This window comes from Zalophus californianus, chromosome 6, assembly GCF_009762305.2.
Source record: "Zalophus californianus isolate mZalCal1 chromosome 6, mZalCal1.pri.v2, whole genome shotgun sequence".
NCBI classification, from domain to species: Eukaryota; Metazoa; Chordata; class Mammalia; order Carnivora; family Otariidae; genus Zalophus; species Zalophus californianus.
The window spans coordinates 59,122,910-59,141,858 of NC_045600.1; the positions used below are offsets into that span (position 1 = coordinate 59,122,910).

Sequence of the window (18,949 nt, forward strand, 5' to 3'; positions counted from 1 at the left end):
AAGTTCATTATTGGCAGGAAATACAAATAGCAAAGAAGATTTCTTGCACAAAATATTGACACATATGTGCGAATGACAGAGTTTTAAAACCTAAACTGATTCTTGGCAACATGGTTCGATGAAAACTTTTAGATAAAAATGATCTATACTACTGGAAGGAAAAATATAATTAGTGTTCTTGGATCATGCCTGGTATTGTAGACATCACACACATCACAGGATGTTATCTGGCCTCATATAGCCTCAGGGTATGATTAGCATACAAGAGAACTGCAGGTTATCCTCTTTTCATTAGGATTTTTTATAATAAATATAACTAATATAAATCCTAAGTATTTTCTTAAATGGACTTATTCACAATTTGAAAGATTATCTGTTATAAGTGTAAGTCCTTTGAGAAAGTAAGATATCAATAAGGATACCTACTTGATGTCTCACGTACGACTCAAACTTGTTAAAAATCTCTTTCCATTTCAACTCTGCTCTTAATAAATAGTATTTCCAACTATCAGGTTGCTCAAGGCACAAATTTGGGAGTTCTCCTTGATACCCTGCATCCCATTCAAAAAGGCTACTGTCTGGATGCCACGCAGCTCTCAAGTCCCTCTTCTCTCTGTCTCCAAGGACAATCCCCTGGTCCAAGCCACTACAATCTCTCCCCAGGGCCATTCCTTCTTAATGAGTCTCTCTATTTCCACTTTTGTCCCACTGCAATTTATCCTTCACACAGCAGCCTTTAAATCTTTTAGAAATGCAAATGAGACTATGTCCCCTGATTAAAATCTATCAATGACTTCCACTGCTTCTAAGATAAAGTTTAAAGATGGAAACTAATGGAGAAAAACAACAAGGGTCCCAAGGTTCTTCAAGCTCTGACTCTGCATAGAACTCCATCCTCCTTTTATGTTCCAAGCTGCCCTCTGGCCGCAAAGATCTTCCTTCAGTGTATCAAATGTGCCAAGTTCTTTGCTTTGGCTTCCACATGGAAGCTTTTCCCCTGGCTAATCCCCACTTATACTTCTGGTCCCAGTTTCTCTTAACAGTGTCACTACATGATACATGGTAGCCGTTTAAAAAATATTTGTTGAATGAAGACATGAATAAAATTGTTCAAGATAGTGCTATTGTTAATTATAAATGGGAAAATATTTAAATGATGGCCTTTCATTCACTAGGAATATTCTCCTTCATCTTTTTTATTTAGAATGAAATACATCAGCTTTGAGATCAGAAAAAAAATCTATTTATATTTGGCATGGCTATTATAACTCTTCTGTTTACTCCTCAACCAACACAACTATAATGGCTTGTATTTAGATTTTCACTTTATAATAAATAATTAGGACATCTACATCAATTAAACCAATAATAAATACAATCACAGTCACTAGTAGTCAAAAGGGCTATTTCTGAAAGTAATAAATTCTTTCAGGAAAACAGTATCAAAGCTATGTTTTATGGAAGTACAATCTTAGACTTGATCAAATTTCACTGAGTAATGAAACATTACATTAAGCAGGAATTATTTTAAAATGAGCAAGATGACATGATTGCTAAAGTAAATTCTTCAATGCTTTCATCTTATTCTCTTTTAAACACATTTACCTAATCAATGTAGAGTTTATAGTGTTTAAATTGTTACTTAAATGTTATTTAAAAGTTTTTAATGCATTTTTGCTATCCATCATAATATGATACAGAAAATGTATGAAACCAATATAAAATTCAATTACTAAGGATAAAAATTTTATTAACAGGTCTCAGTTTCATTCCCTAAATAAGAAATATGATTCATATTTATTAATTTGTTCAAAGATACCACTAACATGTAGCTCCTCAAGAATAATTAAAGTGCATTCCTAGGATATAAACATTTTTATTGTTTTACTATTCACTGGATTTATTATTAAAAAAATTATAAGCAACACTATGACCAATTTATACCACACAATAAATGTTGTATTCTACGAAAGACAAATGTTTTCAGAGTCAATATAATCACAGCATACTTTCTTGGACTCATGTGTTCACTTGCAGTTTGCTTATAATTGCTTCATGGAGATAGGAGTTTGTACATTACAAAAAGGCTTTATTGATTTATTAGTTACAGAATATACTGAGCATATTCATAAACTGGAAAAGTTAGCTCTGGGGCTAGTATCATATAACAGCAAGTTGTAGAATACTTCAGAGCAAAATTAGAGTGTTGGCATAGGAAAGATAAACGGTATAAGCTGGACTAGCAAAGACTAATATTAGCAAGTCCACTAACACAAGCAAATCAGGTCTTAGAGTTGTATACTTTGCTCATGATGCGAAAAACATTTACTTTATTTTTAAAAGTATACAGTTAATTATTCTATAATGAACTATTAAATTTCTTTTTGAAAAATATTCTATTTGAAGATATGTAAAGAAACCACTAACATTTATTTAGTATGCTCCAATACACACCTTTTCCAGCAAGCAATTCTTTTCTTTCAATAATTTATATCTTAATTTAACTAATTCAGGTAATTTATTTGACTTTATATGTGTTGGGGGGTTGGTTAACAAATAATGAAAGTATTTTAAAATATATTTTTTGAGAAAATAAATGTTTTTTAAGCAATATAAAGTGTGTTAAAATTGACAAGAGTAAAAAAGGTGTGCAAAACTATATAATGAAATTCTCTAAAGCATCATTTTTTCCTTTTGTAATTTAAAAATTCATAGGAGATCATGTAGTCAAAGGTGGTAATGTCTGTACTGAGTTCTATTTTTGAAGTCAAAATATAAAATCATTATTAAGCATTTTGCCTTTTATGTTATTTTATTTTGCCTTTTAAAGTGGATTACTTTGATAACTTGTGAGTGCATATGAATGAGCAAGGTGGAGGTTAAGCAAAGATCAGCATAGCATGTTCACGATTTAATCCCTCAGTTGAGCATAGCTGGTCAACATGTTGTTTTGACCCTATTTTTTTTTTTCTCAGTTGTAAATAGTTTAATTTCCACCTGTAATGGACCACTGAATGCTTAGAGGAAGGAGAAAGTACACTGATGTTGAAACACAAATTAATGTGGGGCATAAATCTGTAAATTTACCTCAAGATTCTCTTCACCAGCTCTCTAAATTGTGTTCCTTTGATCAAACTACTCATATCACCTTATTTAGTAGGTGTTACTTAAAGAACACAAAGTTAAGAACAAAAAATTTTGGAATGATAATTAAACTTAATTAGTCTTTACTTATATGGAAGTAAAGATCAAAATATCTGTAATGTGTTATTTGTGGAAATATTCCAGCAAATGGATGCTTCTATTATTTCCTTTTAAAGGTAGAATGTTAAGAATTCCAAATATCATCTCACAAGCAGTTATTTAATATTACTAAATTTTAATCTACTTTTTAATATGCATTTTGTCCCTAAACCAAACAATATACCAAAATAAAATTTTGGTATAATTTATTATGCTCTTTCTCATATGGTTGAAGTAAGTCAAATACCATGTGGTGTTACATATTATGAATATTAAAGATTGTACTTAAATAAAATTATAAATCAATGCAAATTAACTTCTTTTTCTTATATCAACCAAAGGGATGCTCACAATTCTACTTAGAGAATATGTACTACTACCAAAGGGATTCAAGAGTCAAGAAAGGCTGGGAAACACTGCTGTAACACTGCAGGGTTTTCTCATCATTTTAAACCCAGAAAAGTTTCAATTAATGATGAAGCGAGTCACTGATATTCATACTGCCAAGTGAAACGCAGCAAGCTAGAATAACTGGTTAGTTTTATTAAGGTATCTTATTAAGATGGCTTATTAAGCTACTCACTATTGTTTTCATAGGGCTTTAGGCTGATACTAAACTTTAAAATGTAGGATTCTTTCCTTCCTAACTTTCATAAAAGTCATATATAATTAGCACTGAATGAAATTTTCTAATGTCAACATTTCAAATTTTGATTAACAGGGAATACAAATCAACCTTATTCAAGTTTAATTCAAAAGACTGGCAACATCCTTTGGGAGACTAGTGGAGATAATATTCAATGCACCTTCAAACTTCAGACTAAGCCAAGGGCCTACAAAGTAAAAGTAATATTCAACTTACTAAGCTAGCATCGTCACAGTAATATTCTCTACCTGATTTATGTTTGATTCATAAAAACCATACATTCTCAAATGGAAATCAACATTTTGGGTCTAGAATGCAATCAGGACCACCCTACTGTTGATAGATACGATGACTGATCTACACAGATGATCAAAATAAAGACAAAGCAACAATTGACAGAAGTGGTGCAGGTAATGACCATGACATAAGAAACAGAAATTCAGACAATGGTAGACACTCTGGATAGTATACAATGAAAAACCTGGTGAAATTCCATAGGGTGGAAGAACCACAGCTGTTCAGCTCTATTATAGTACTACCATTTCTGAATACGAAACACCAGTCAGTAGAAATCATATAAGCTAGGGTAACTTAGTAAGTTTTCATTATTATTTTTTGAATAACGGTAAACCAGGAGTGTTTTCTTTTTTCTTCCAGCAGTGTCTTTTTCACCTTTTATAGAGTATTCAGGGCTAGAACTGGGGTGAGATGAATGGAGCACTCAATTCAGGTGAAAAATTTAAGGCGGTACAAAAAAACCTCAGTAATCAAAATAAATAATTTCAATCAATATTTTTAAAAAATCAAAGTTAACACAAAAATTTCTTGATAAACAAAATATCAAAATTTAAGTAAAGAATTGGTATCTACTCTAATACTGATAAAATTTGGCCAAATTTGGTCAGTGGGAACCTTTCCATGCTGGCTTCTGTGTCCTTTCACATGACCCTGTTAGTCTTTGAGTACTTGCTTTCTGGTATGAAAAGATACTCTAGACTCACTGTACTTTCCCTTCTCCAGACCTAGGAGCTATCTCTTTCCCATCTACCTCCAAAGGCTAGTAATTCATTAGTTGTGGGTTTACCCTTCCTATCCCTTTTATGCCTATTTTTCCCATAAAAGGTAGGATATTATAAGTACTTGATCTTTTTTTTCAGTTAGGAATATGTCCTGAAATCACTCAATATCAGTTTATAGACCTTCCATCTCTCTCTCTCTCTCTTTTTCACATTTGCATTGTATTCCATTATGTGAATATGTCATAGTTTATTCAACTACTCTCCTATTTGGATTGCTTCTGTTTGCTATTAAAAACAATCCTGGGGGTGCCTGGGTGGCTCAGTTGGTTAAGCGTCTGCCTTCGGCTCAGGTCATGATCCAGGGTCCTGGGATCGGGGTCCCGCATTGGGCTCCCTGCTCAGTGGTGAGCCTGCTTCTCCCTCTCCTCCCAGCTCATCTCACTCGTGCTCTCTGTTGCTATCTTTGTCTCTCTCTCAAATAAATAAAACCTTTTTAAATAAATAAATAAAAGCAATCCTATAGGGGCACTTGGATGGCTCAGTTGGTTGAGCTTCAACTATTGGTTTCAGCTCAGGTCGCAATCTCAGGGTCCTGGAATCAAGTCCTGCATCTGGCTCCTCACTCAGCATGGAGTCTGCTTGAGATTTTCTCTCCTCTCTCTGCCCCACCTGCTCGTAGTGTCTCTCTCTCTCTCACTCAAGTAATTAAATAAATCTTTAAAAAACAAACAAAAAACCAATCCTGTAATTCCTATGTTGCTTCATATTCATGGAGGTATATCTTCAGGATGGATTCCTAGAGGCAATTTTCCTTAGTCCAAGTGTAAGTGCATGTGTAATTTTGTTAGATATTATAAAATTCTCCTCCACAGGGGTTTTACCATTTTGCATTCTTACCAGTAATGTATGAGAATGCATAGAATCCTTTTTACTTCCAGTTTCCAAGATCTTTGTGAAGAATCTCTTTTTCCAAAGTTACATGGTATTTATTTTATGTCTCTGAGGCTAAAATTTATTATTTTTCTCACTATTTCTAGTTCCCAAAAGGTGATTATAATTTTTTCTTTATAACATGTATTATAAGATACTCTTTAGTCAATGGCTTACATTTATAGAGCACATTGTACTTTTCAAAATACTTTCATGCACATGCATCTTATTTGATCCTCACAGCCATGTTTTGAAGTACAGGGCAAGTGTATCAGTTCTACCTTCCAGATGAGGACACTGAGAAGAAACACAATTTAATGACTTCTACATACTCAGTTAATGACAATCAAGGGTCCTGTTAGTTCACTGGTATCTCTACTAGATACTAAGTTGCCTCCCCTTTAACATTCAATTCTAGTGCTTTAATTTATTATATATTAATGTCACTTATTAGATAAGAAGTATTAGGCATACAGACTTACTGGTTATATTTACTTCACAAGTAGTAGAAATATGAAAGCTATTAATGAGTTATTGAAATTCATATGTTAAGCTTATTTTGGATAGTAAAGCTTAATTTTGGGGGGGTTTAGCTCAAGAATTTTACAAACTATAAAGTGCCAATCATGTCTAATAACGTAATTTATTCTGGAAAAATATACCATATTTTAATTCAAAGTAAGATTCAGTTATGTAAGCAGTAAAAAGTTAGAATACAGTGAATTAACTTTTCATTTATAAACAATTATTTGGAATTTGTAAAATTGTAGAAAATCAAATACAAAGTAGCAAAAATGTAATTTCAAGACTGCATTAAAGTTCAAAGGCTCCCTTTGTACTAAACAATGTCTCTTAGCATTCTCTGAAAGGATAGGGAAAAAAGTTCTATTTCAAGTATAAAATATTTTGGCCTAAATTTTAATTAGATTGATTCATCCTTGAAAATGATAATATATATTTATCCTATCAAGTGAGCGTCAAGGAAAATTAAAGGATGACCTTAACAGACATTATAAATTGAGAATTCTCAAACAGAAGCAATGAAATCAGTAACTGAAATATAAACCCTGATTTTGGTCTCTTTTTCATAATGTAAATTCTTTTCCATAAAACACAATCTGTATGTTAAAGATGTCATTTATTTTTGAAGTTGAAAAATAACAAAAAGACTTTAGACCCACATATAAAAGGTACTCTTTTTATCCTTTTCTGAGACATTGACCTGTATACTCATTTAAAAATGAACACCACATCTTTACGTTATTAAATCTTTGTTTTGATCTATTAGTATTCACCAAAGTGCCATTTTATAAAACCTCACACTGAATAGACAAGGCTGGAGGTGACCATCTGCAGCTTTAGAGCCTGAGTTTGAATTGATGAAAAGAGCTTTGTGTTTTCATTGCCAAGTTTGATTCTTCCAGTCATTAGGCATTCCCCTCAGATCGCATCAATGAAGCCATGCTCTCTTACACCCATGTGTTAAATTCTCTTCTCCTCATGGTTTCCTTTGCCAGCTCTACTCAAGAATGACTACTGGGTCTTAGCCACATTCTTCTCACAGCTGTGTTAAAAAAGAGCATCAGAAAGTCTTCCTAAAACCCATATGTGTATCTGGTCAGTTCTCTGTCTTAGGGTCACCTCACATTGTGGTGTGATTATACAGAGATTCATTCTTGTTCTTGAACTGTGCTACTCCCACCACTCTGGGAAAGATTAGACCCTCCAGTCAGTAGTAGAGAACTTCTTGGAAGACTGATGTGAAATATACATAGCTCAGAAGGCAAATTAATTTAAGGAAGAAGATGTTTCAAGATTTTACCATTATGTAGCTTGTCAAATGGCAAATGGTAGCATAAAGAGAAATAATATATGCTTTCATATGCTTTCAGGATACTGCTATATGCAGCAAAAGAAGAAGTCAAATGATGATGATGTCCCAAGGACTATTAGTTTGAATGGTATAAATGCCAAAAAATTAAAAAATTAAAATTAAGTTTATTAAGTTCCAAAATACTGTTCACTATGTAATTTCTAGAGCCTTATTTTTCACTTTTAATCAGTCTTTATACAGAAACACCTGACAAAGTAATTGATAGTAGTGGAACTCTTTTTTTTTTTATATTCAGGTTAAGAACTAAAGAAAAAAAAACTATTTGTTGAGTTGCCTAAGAATATATAATAATATGAAGAAGAAAGAAGATCACTTCAGCTGCTACTACATACTATATTGTTATAGGATGGTATTTTTCTTTTTAACTATAAATGATCAAGAATAAAGTTTATGTATAGACAATGTTTATGATTTTACTGCCAGCTAAAGCTACACTGAAATAAGCAAAAGATTCTTTCTTTCTTTCTTTTTTTTTAAATAGGCTTCACACCCACCGCGGAGCCCAACATGGCGCCTGAATTCACGACCCTGAGATCAAGACCTGAGCTGAGATCAAGAGTCGGACTCTTAACTGACCGAGACACCCAGGTGCCCTGAAAGATTCTTTTATTCTGTATTTTTCGAGGGCCAAATGTGCACATGGGCAAATCCTGACTTAGTGGGGAGAAATAATTAAACACGGAAGGTTAGAATCCAAGTAAAATTGGTCTACTTATTCTTGGGTACAATTTAGTTTTTTTCTAATTACATTTTGGTAATAAAAGCTGTACCTAGTAAGGAACTATATATCAAATTTTAGATGAGTATACTGAGGAGTTATTAAAAGAAAACCAGACCTCGATTTATATAAAAATGTAGACCTTTCTGTATTAATAGATAAATGCATCATATATATTAAATTTTCTATGTGTTTAAGAACAGGGAAAGCAAAGGAGGAAGTTCTGAGTGAGCTGTCAAGCATAATGAGGCTGGGCAACATCCAAGCAGGAATAATGAAAATTTCTTAAAATCAAATTTTTACAATAGCTTCCCTTTTCCCTTTATTACTACAAAAGTTTTCTAAAGTACACTGGTTGTAGTGCTATTAAGTAAGAAACTTAAAATCACTTTATGTATCTTGTTTTTTATAGTTTCTAAAACTATCCTCAGGTAAGATGGATGAATGAGTCCTCCTGTCCATAGAAGTACCTGGGGGCTCTGTAGCCGGTCCAGGGTTAAACAGCAAGAAGGCCTTCCCTGGAGGTGGGACAGAACCAAGGAAAAGGATGCTTGTCCTAGCATATGGCCACTCTGAGGAACTTACATTTCATATAAATGTGTGAAAATCACATTTGAATGTTTCTGGAGCATAAGAACTCCTGTAGTTTTTTTTTTTTTTTTTAAACCTGTCAAGTTCTGGTTAAAAAGTGTATATGATCATTATTAAGTGGATCCTATAATTCCCCTAAAATAACAGGGACATTATCTCTTTTAATTACTGTAATATTGGGATTAATGAAAAACAACAAAAATTCCTGCATTTTATTTGGTCTTAAACTGAAACAGCATGGATCTCTCCCATATTTTACTTTTTTGTTCTTTTTCTTTCATTCCTTTCCATTGTACTCATTTGAAACATATTTTATCTATCTTAGTAGGCAGAAATTTATATTAGCTCAACTCTAGATCACCTATTTGAAGATAGGTTCTGAAGTGAAGAAGCAGATCAAATGTAAGCGGCTGTGTTGTAATTTAACTTTTTAGTCCCTACTTTCATGCTCTTTAGGATTCATTCCATAAAGTTAACTATATAAGGAAACTTATCAGAGAAAGTGCAGATTCTTAGGTTTAGACAATTTCTTTTCTTCTTTAGCCTGCATCCTTTAGAATTTCTCAAGTTTTGGGTTAGGCTTCAATTTCAATAATCCTACATTAATCCTTCCCTAGTAGAGAGGAATGCCATAGAAATTAACACTATGTTTCTTTTCTGTGTCAAAGTGAGACATTCCCTAAAGATAAAGGTGTAAGCCCAACTCTCTAGTTTTTATAAAGAAATTAATATAATTCATATCTATCAAATGTGATAGGTATCTGTGTATATATATATATATATATTTACATTTATATATAAATAATAAAATTAGCTTTAAAGAAATCTTTATGTACTCAGTGGATGAGAAAGGTGATCCACTATACAAATATATAATGGAATCAAATTTTTTATAAAATACATACTTATTTGATAGTGAATAAGACTTGTATTTCATAAGTTAAATATGTATTTAATTTAAAAACATGTGTAATGATTTACAAATCCAGAATATTAAATTCTTAAAAAGCATATCAAGTGCTCAAGAATAAAAATTAAGCATGTTAGATTCTGTACATCTTACAATGATTGCTTAGGAGTCATCTGAATCCATCTTCCACATAAAAATGACAATATCTAATTGGATCTAGATTTGGAAGGCGCCTTCCAGAGCTGATTGGGAAGTATATTCGTACATAAACTATCACAAATAAATTATTTGACTCATTATGTGTTGAGGTATGTATCATTATTTCACAGAGCTTTTAAATCTCAGACATAAAATAAATTTTGAAGAGCAATTTCCAGAAGTTTTAAAGCCTCCAATTTATTAATAATGCTAATAAAAATCAATTTTCAACTTTATATTAAATAATGATTTAAACCTTATGCTGAGTTGAGAATTTATGAAACTTGTTCTTTGATTCAATCAACATTCATAAAGTGTTCAGACATGTGTACCATTGCCTTGCTACTTATAGTCCAAGAATTTATTTAAAAAAAAAAATCACAGGTAAAATTGGCAAGAAGCAGAATAATTTTAGTGAAAAGACAATATAATTATAACACCTTTTGTATTAAACTATGTAAGGATATTTTACCACAATTAGTTTTCATTATGGTTAAAATCAAACTCTGGAGCCAGCAACAAAACTAAAAAGTTTAGTGATGTCCTTTGATGAAAAGAAGGCAGGTTTTTTGTTTTTGTTTTTTTTAACCTAGAAACTGTGGAAATGTTCTGTTCCCCTTCCCAGCACTCAGAGTCATCTACCCTGTTTTATAATTCAACCTGCAAACAGATTAAGCAGCTGAGTTTGTGGAAAGTATGTTTGCTCTACGCTAAGAACCCTTGTGTGACACTATGGCGATTCCCCTGACACCTCGAAGGGAACTACAGACAGTCCTTACTCATCAGCAGGGAAACCAGGCTGAGAATTCACAATTTCTTTATGACCTCAACTTCTTCATAGAAATCAGTATTTGATCAAGAGGCAGGAAAGACTTTTTGTTAGCTTACATTTCCTTCTTTTTTTCCCTGTCAATACCACTCAAAAGCTCAGGATGCCCTATATTTTAAAAGGAAATGTTTTATGCTAATCTTTGATATTTTAATTATGCAATTAGAAATTAGAACACATGTAAATTTTAAGTAACTTATTTTTTTTACAGTATGAAAAGAAAGAACATTTTAGATAGTGATACATTCTTTCTTGAAAAAATGTTTAAAAGTTCAGAATTTTTGTCCTGTATCTTTTTGTCTGATCTACTTATTATATAGTCATGGTTTATGAGGGATTTGAATCATATCAGTGTAAATCGGGCCCATAGTAAAGATGATTATGTGACAAAAGTTACTTTACTGTAAAATCTAGAAGCTTCTGAGATCTTCTAACCCTATAAGCCTGGTTGTAAATACTTTTAAGTAATTATGTGTAGCTTAGGTATGTTAAGTATAGTCAAATATATTTTTAAGATCCTTTAGAAAACTGTTGTTCTGGGCCACAAGAACCATATCTATAGATAGAAAGATGGGAAATAAAATATAGCATAAAGAACAACAGAGTTTTAAATCTCTTGTGATGATAAAAATATCACTTAATGGATTTGTGTGTCAGTTTTCTCTTTAATAAACAAGGATTATGGATGGTCCTTGGCAGAATCATTAAGAGAAGTTTCTCTTATAAAGTTCCTAAGCTCTTAACCTGCTCTTTGGTCCCCTCTACTTCCACATAGCTCACCAAACTAAGTGCATCCAGGGTCAGCAAGAGCAACCTAAAACCTAAATGACAGTGTGTTCTCCTTCCACAAACATACACATTTTTAAAAGAGAAGTACCTCAACCTTGCTTAAACCAAGGGAATGGATTTCTACTCGTGAAATTTTAGGCTTTATGACACATGGGCCAAGAAGCAATTTTTGGGCAATGAGGTCTGGCATTCTTTATACTTTCCCCTATCGTTGTTTCTGCCTATACATATTGGCTAGCTTATGGATGGTAATTCTGCACCACCTTCCTTTTCAGGAATACTCCTATATTTAAAAAATTTTAAGAAATTCATTTGACTCTAAAATAAAATAAAATAAAATATAAATTTAAAATTCTATAATTATTAGAAATAGTATATGCTCTCTCTCCACTATTACTGAAGATTTCAGATCTTTTAAATGTAATTAAACTTGATGGAAGCTGGTGCATAAAACAAGGGTTAAAAGTCCACTAAAATGTCAGATACCATAGGAGTGGTGGTGCCAGTGAGGGAGGCAGGCAGGACTAGCCACAAAAGTCATACTTTTCTATGAAACTCTTCTACTAAAATTGGGTACTGGGTTGGGATAAAACTTTTTTTATCTAGGCCCTAAAGTAGATCAGAGCACATTTGAAATTTTCCTGTATATTCCTGACCTGACCTGCTTTTACTTTATTCTGTCATCCCATCAACCTATTAAGTTGTTTTAGTTCATTTGTTCATAAGTGTTTACAGAGTACCTACTTTATAGCAGGCATCTATGTGAATATTTGGAGGACATGTGGATATAAAGATGAAGAGAACACCATCCAAGTCTTGGAAATGCTCAGTGATGGGTAATTTTGTAGGGAGTGTAGTAGATAGGAAACAGATAAACAAAGCAACTGTAACACCTAGATGATTAAGACTTCTAACAAAGATAATGGACTAAGTACTATGAAAAAAATAAAAAAATAAAGAAACATCACAGAGGTAATGTTAAGACTGGACTTTAAGGAGTAACAAATATTTGGCTAGGTACTAGAAGGGAGGAATATGCTTTAAGAAGAAGAAATAGCTTGTGTAGAGATATTGTGGTTGGGGTCGTGGAGGAAATGATACCAGAAAATGGGAGAAGGCCAGAAAGGTGAAAGGCCTCATTTACCCTGCTAAGTCGTTTATGCTTTAGTGTGTAGGGGATGAAGGGCCCCTGAAAGATTTTAAGTAGGGAAGTAATATAACCTGATTTCAGTTTTAGAAAAATTAACTCGTGGCAGCGACACACCTGACACACTCGAGACACTTGAGATCTAGAGGCAGATAAACTAGTTCTATGATTATTTCAATAGTCTAGATGGAGGATGATGAGGGCCTGAAATAATGCAATTAACAAGTGAGGATGGAATAGAGGGAATCAGATGATAGGCAGCACAGAAAACAGAGACTGACAGCAAAGCGAATGTGAAAAGTAAGAAAGAGTGAGGGAATAAGGATGGTGCTGAAACTGCTGAAGACCATTACTGAGACAGGAGACAGGAAAATGGTGAGGGCTTTATTTTCAGGGGAGGAATTTTTAACAAACATACTATGAAAACACAGAGAAGAGAATGATATTTAACTTTCCGGAAAGTTGAAGAAGACTTTGTAGAGAAGAGATACTTGAACTAGTCTTGCTAGTTTGATGAGTATGATTATACTAATAATATAATTTATAACACGCTGATAATAAAGTAACTGGCACTGAACTAGGTATCTTACATGGTATCCAGTTTATTACTCATATCAAACCTGCCTGTGAAAGCAGTAATACTGTCTGAATTTTTCAACTGAGGAACTTTCGCTTCCAGAGGCTAAGTAATTTGCCCCAAATCTCACAGGTAGTAAGTAAGTAGGGTTTGAAAAACAGGTCTGTCTGACTTGACTCCAAAGCCTGCCTCCATCCTCTCTGCTGCACTGAATCTCAGAGGATGAGTAAGTTTTTCACGGGGGAAAACGGTAAAAGGCTCCAAGCAGAGGAACCCACATATGTAAAGGTATTTAGTCTTGAAAAGATAGAGCTCTTCTGAAGAATGGGATATCAGAGTGTGGAGTGAAATGGCAAGAGAAGGAGGGACAATGCAACATGCACTGTTCTAAAGGCATTACATGTTTATCTCATCTAATTCTTACAACATTATGAGGTGGGAGTATTATTATCCATATATTATTATCTGCATCAGCACAGTGTTTTAAAATAAAATGTACAAGTTCACATAGCTATGCATTTTGAATCCAGATCCTGAGCTTTTAAACCACTATGCTATATTACCGAATATATGGGAGCATCTTACTTATTGTTTACCATGATCATATGTTAATTTTATAATAAAAATATAATTAAAAATGGGCCACTAATTAATAGTTAGGAAATTACTGGTAATCTTAAAAAGAACATTTCAGTATAAAAGCTAGCCAGAGTGTACTGAATAGCACAGGGGTAAATGGAATTGAAAAATTAGATACTGAATATAGATCAGTTATTCAAGAAATTTCGTTGTGAAAGGAAAAGGGGAAATGTGTACCTTTTTAGTTCACATTGTAATTACTGCCTGGAATACTGACATATTTACAAAGGACCTTCAGAAATAATTGCTAATAACAGTAATTTCAGATGATATGGAGAATACAAATACCATCTAACAAAGCCTTTTAAGCTGGTTTCCTGGAAGGCTATCCTCTTAAATGCAATAAGAAGTTGATGCCCACATTAACTGCAGTGAAGGTACACTGCCCAATTAAGGGCAATTAAAAATATAGTGGATTGAATATGAACAGGAAAGCCTCATCGTATTTCATCTAGGGCTTATTGCTGGAAATCAGAATAAAAGATTCAACATTTAAATTTAACATTTAAATGACATAACTGTTTTACTTAAACTCTGTCCATTGATTGGTGTTATTCCATTAAAACCTTTTGATCTGTCCATGGTTAAATGTGAAGAATAAGACTATAGTTTTTCCAAAAGCTTAATCTTATTCAACTTAAAGCATTATCTGAGATGATAATATTTCTACTTCAATACTGATATATTTCTGTATCAATACAAAGTTTTTTTTAAATTATTTTTTACAAAATAATAATAGTTGATGAGATCTAAAAAATAAAAGATTGACAACATTTCCAAAGATTTTATGGAAATTTAATTGGTCGCTGGGAAACACTGTTTTAGGGAATTTTAGTCATGTATATAAAATTAAAGAAATACATGTAAAGAAAACTTTGATATTTGTAATTATCTGTAGACTTTAAACAAATACAGCTAACATATCCTGACTATCAAAAGTTACTGATTTGTAATTTACAATGAAATGAGATCTACCTATGTATCTTAGTGTTTTTAGAATGTTAATGTACATTGTGAATAACTGGATATAATTTCTGACTGAACATAAACCTAATCTTTAAACCTACAAAAAACAGAATACGTACCATAAATCATAAATTTCAAGGTACGCTGATTATGTAAAGATTTTAATATGCATAATTCCTAATCTGTTTTAAAATGGTTCTTAACTACAGATTTACCTGACCTTAGGCTACCATTCAAAACATAATTTCAGGGACACTGGGGAAATGGTTGAGATGATTTATTTTCAAATAAAAAGTTGTATGAAGTAAGAAAATTTGAAGTTAGCACTACTTCATACTGTGAGACTGAAAAAAATTAAGGAAAAAGGTATGTCTTAGGAATTGAAGGCAATTAAGTGTGTGAATGACAAAATGCTGTTAACAATACATAAAGATGGGATCAGTTAAAATGACAAGTTCCATTCCATTAAAGCTGCCTTAGGAAATTCTGCTACAGTGTTCAAGTCCCTTAAATTAACAAGTGACTTCTTCATATGATATGTCCTATATTAACATTTTGCTAGCTATCATAAGGACTGATTGATATTGTAGCTTTATTTAAAATTTAACAAATATGCAAAGATCATCAAAAATAAACAAATGTAATTATGCACCGTGAAAAGCTGTCCTAAATACTTCAGAAGAACAACACATGAAAATTAATTCCACTGTAACTATTTTTTGTGCCTAGAGGTCTCAGATTACAAAGTCACAGATGATCTCAACTCAAGCAGGATTATCACAAAGCTAAATGAGTAAAATTGATTACTTGACTGCCTCTCCCCCTTGCCAATAACTTTACCTATTACCTGTGAAAGGATTTTAATAGTATGGCCTCCAGGAACTAATGAAGATCAGTTATTAAATAAAAGTGGTTTGCCCTCAATAGTAACCATGATTCCCAAGTGAATGACTTTTTGACCCCAACTATGGGTATGAGAGGGAATCTAAAAAAGTTCATTTGGCTCAATCTACTTTTGTCTTAAACCATTAACAGCATGACTAATAGATAATCTATTATTTAGTTGCAAAAAAAGTGTTCTTGTTTTGTTTTTTTTCATGCTTTTGAAATCATGCAAGATCATTTTACTTACTTCTGCACTTTGTCATTGGCCGCTTGGGAGGACTCCATGGCATGCTGAAGCTCTAATTCCATGTTTGCTCGATCTGTCAGAGCTTGCTGCAGTTGGGTAGACAGTTCCTCATTCTGTTGTTGAGTGATGGAAACAATGTTCTCTCTATTTTTTAAAGCTTCTTCATAAGTACTAAGGGTATGGTTAAACTGATCCTTCAGATTTTCTTCTTGGGATAAAGATTTGTGTAAACTGAGAAAAACATAAAAATAAATAATTGAAACATAAATATGTAGTCTTCCTGACCAATAATATATTTAACAAAAATCTCAATAAGAAATACCCATTTTTAAAAATCAATTAAGACATACTTAAATGGGTAAATAAAAATAATTTTTATATCACAATATTATTCTTGATAATTATTCTATTTCTCTGCTTCTAGGCTGAAAGCTACCCAAACGATTGTTGATGTTACCAAAGCATACAAGATGCTGCAAGATGTTAATATAATTACATCAGTATAAATATTACATTCAATTTTCTTTAAAAGGCATAGCTGAGAATTGGAAAATAAAGCATCTCTAGGTAAATAAAAGAATATAATAAGCTGACTGCAAAGAAGTGAGAAGTAAGAGAATGGGCATCCGTTTAGTAGATCCAGGGTTTCTTCAGCTGAGCACTTAATGAATGAGGGCTGTACGAATAACCGATCACTCCATACACAGATATAAATGAAGTTAAAATCACTAGTTTGACTGCAAAGAAATAATATGTATTCAGATCTTTTCTTTTTGTTAATGAGTCTCATGCCAAATATACCCACTCATTAAGTCATACAGAGAAATAGCATATAAATTAAGACTAAATGAATGCAGAAGAAAATGCAGACAAATAGAACCCTAAAATGCTAAAGGTCAAATCTTTGATATGTCATTACACCTACCACCTGAGGTTATTTTGAAATGGCACCAAGCACCTCACTCAATTAAATAAAGACATTTTGAAAATATAAATATTTAATAAGGGAAATTTAAAATCCACACAGGAGATGTTCTTTTTTTATTAAATAAAATCATTTCAGTATATGCATACAAAAGAAATGTCGATGGGAGACTTGGAAGTAGAACAACCTAACTATATAATACAGATTAATGATGTGAAAGAAAGTAATATAATTCTGAAAGCTTCAAAAAGCTAGTCAGGGAACTTTAGCACTGGCCGAATATCTAGTCTGATACTTTATTTAAAACTGTTTAAACCAAAGTAATTATACATTTCTTCTTTTTGTTTAAGTAACCTATAGATCTCTCCAATATGCTCACTTTGTAGAAGGTGTCACACAGAAATAAGAAGGACATGAAACGGGGACAGTCAGCATACCAAAAGAAATCATTTCAAGATTCAAATTAGTTCTTAAGAAGAAAGACTGCTACTAAACTGTGGTCAACTGATTACTACATAAAAATAAGAATGGTGTTGCGCCATATTTGTAGAGTGCAAAGAAGTATCCTTCTTTATGGTTTTCACCTTGCTGTTTATCTAACCCTTCTTTCATTTTTATTTTTATTTTTTTAAAGATTTTATTTATTTATTTGACAGAGAGAGAGAGAGAGAGAGAGAGATCACCAAGTAGGCAGACAGGCAGGCAGGCAGAGGGAGAGGGAGAAGTGGGCTCCCTGCTGTGGGGCTTGATCCCAGGATCCTGGGATCATGACCTGAGCTGAAGGCAGACCGTTAACCGACTGAGCCACCCAGGCGACCCCCTTCTTTCATTTTTAGTTCTTTCTACCAGTCCATACGCCTAAAGGCTCCCACCTCCTGCCCATTTTCCTGTTCTTTCTATGTTCTTTCACACTTTCTGATTCCTCTTATTCCATGTTCGTTTCCTTCAATCCACCCTCTTTGGCTACTTGAAAGATCCAAGAAAGAAAGAAATGAAAAACAAAACAAAAAACCTTTAAAAAGACAAGTCTCTTTATGTTCTTTACACTTAAAAGATTATTACTTACATTTTAATTGTAAATTATATTTTAAATTACACAGAGTGCACAAATCCAAAGTATTCAGCTTGACAAAATGTAAAGAAAATATGTAATAAACCCAGAAGATTCCCCTCTGTTCCCTTCCAGTTAATTCCCCTTTCCCAAAGTAATCACTTATTCAACCTCTATTAAGATTAGTATTGTCTGAGGAAGAATGAAGGGGAGTAAGTCAGAGGGGGAGACGAACCAGGAGAGATGATGGACTCTGAAAAACAAACTGAGGGTTCTGGAGGGGAGGAGGGTGGGGGGATGGGTTAGCCTGGTGATGGGTATTGAGGAGGGCACATTCTGCATGGAGCACTGGGTGTTATGAACAAACAATGAATCATGGAACAGTACACCAAAACAAATTATGTAATATATGGTGATTAACATAACAATAAAAAATTAAAAAAAAAAGATTAGTATTGTCTGGGGGCTCCTGGGTGGCTCAGTCGTTAAGCGTCTGCCTTCGGCTCCGGTCATGATCCCAGCATCCTGGGATCAAGTCCCGCATCGGGCTCTCCACTCTGCGGAAAGCCTGCTTCTCCCTCTCCCACTCCCCCTGCTTGTGTTCCCTCTCTCGCTGTGTCTCTCTTTGTCAAATAAGTAAATATAATCTTTAAAAAAAAAAAAAAGATTAGTATTGTCTGTTTTTGAACTTTTGGTCTGGCTTATTTTACTTAATAAGGCTTATGAGATTCGTCCTACTGTTGCA

General features: G+C 33.1%; 1 protein-coding gene across 9 annotated transcripts in view; it reads right to left on the reverse strand.

Moving 5' to 3' along the window:
* MIPOL1 (mirror-image polydactyly 1) overlaps positions 1–18,949 on the reverse strand; it is a 353,484-nt gene that overhangs the window by 64,179 nt on the left and 270,356 nt on the right. For all 9 annotated transcript variants that reach the window (XM_027572040.2, XM_027572042.2, XM_027572043.2 and 6 more), the window contains one exon: positions 16,229–16,459. In XM_027572040.2, the coding sequence (XP_027427841.2) occupies positions 16,229–16,459 (231 nt within the window). The remainder of the gene's footprint in view (positions 1–16,228; positions 16,460–18,949) is intronic.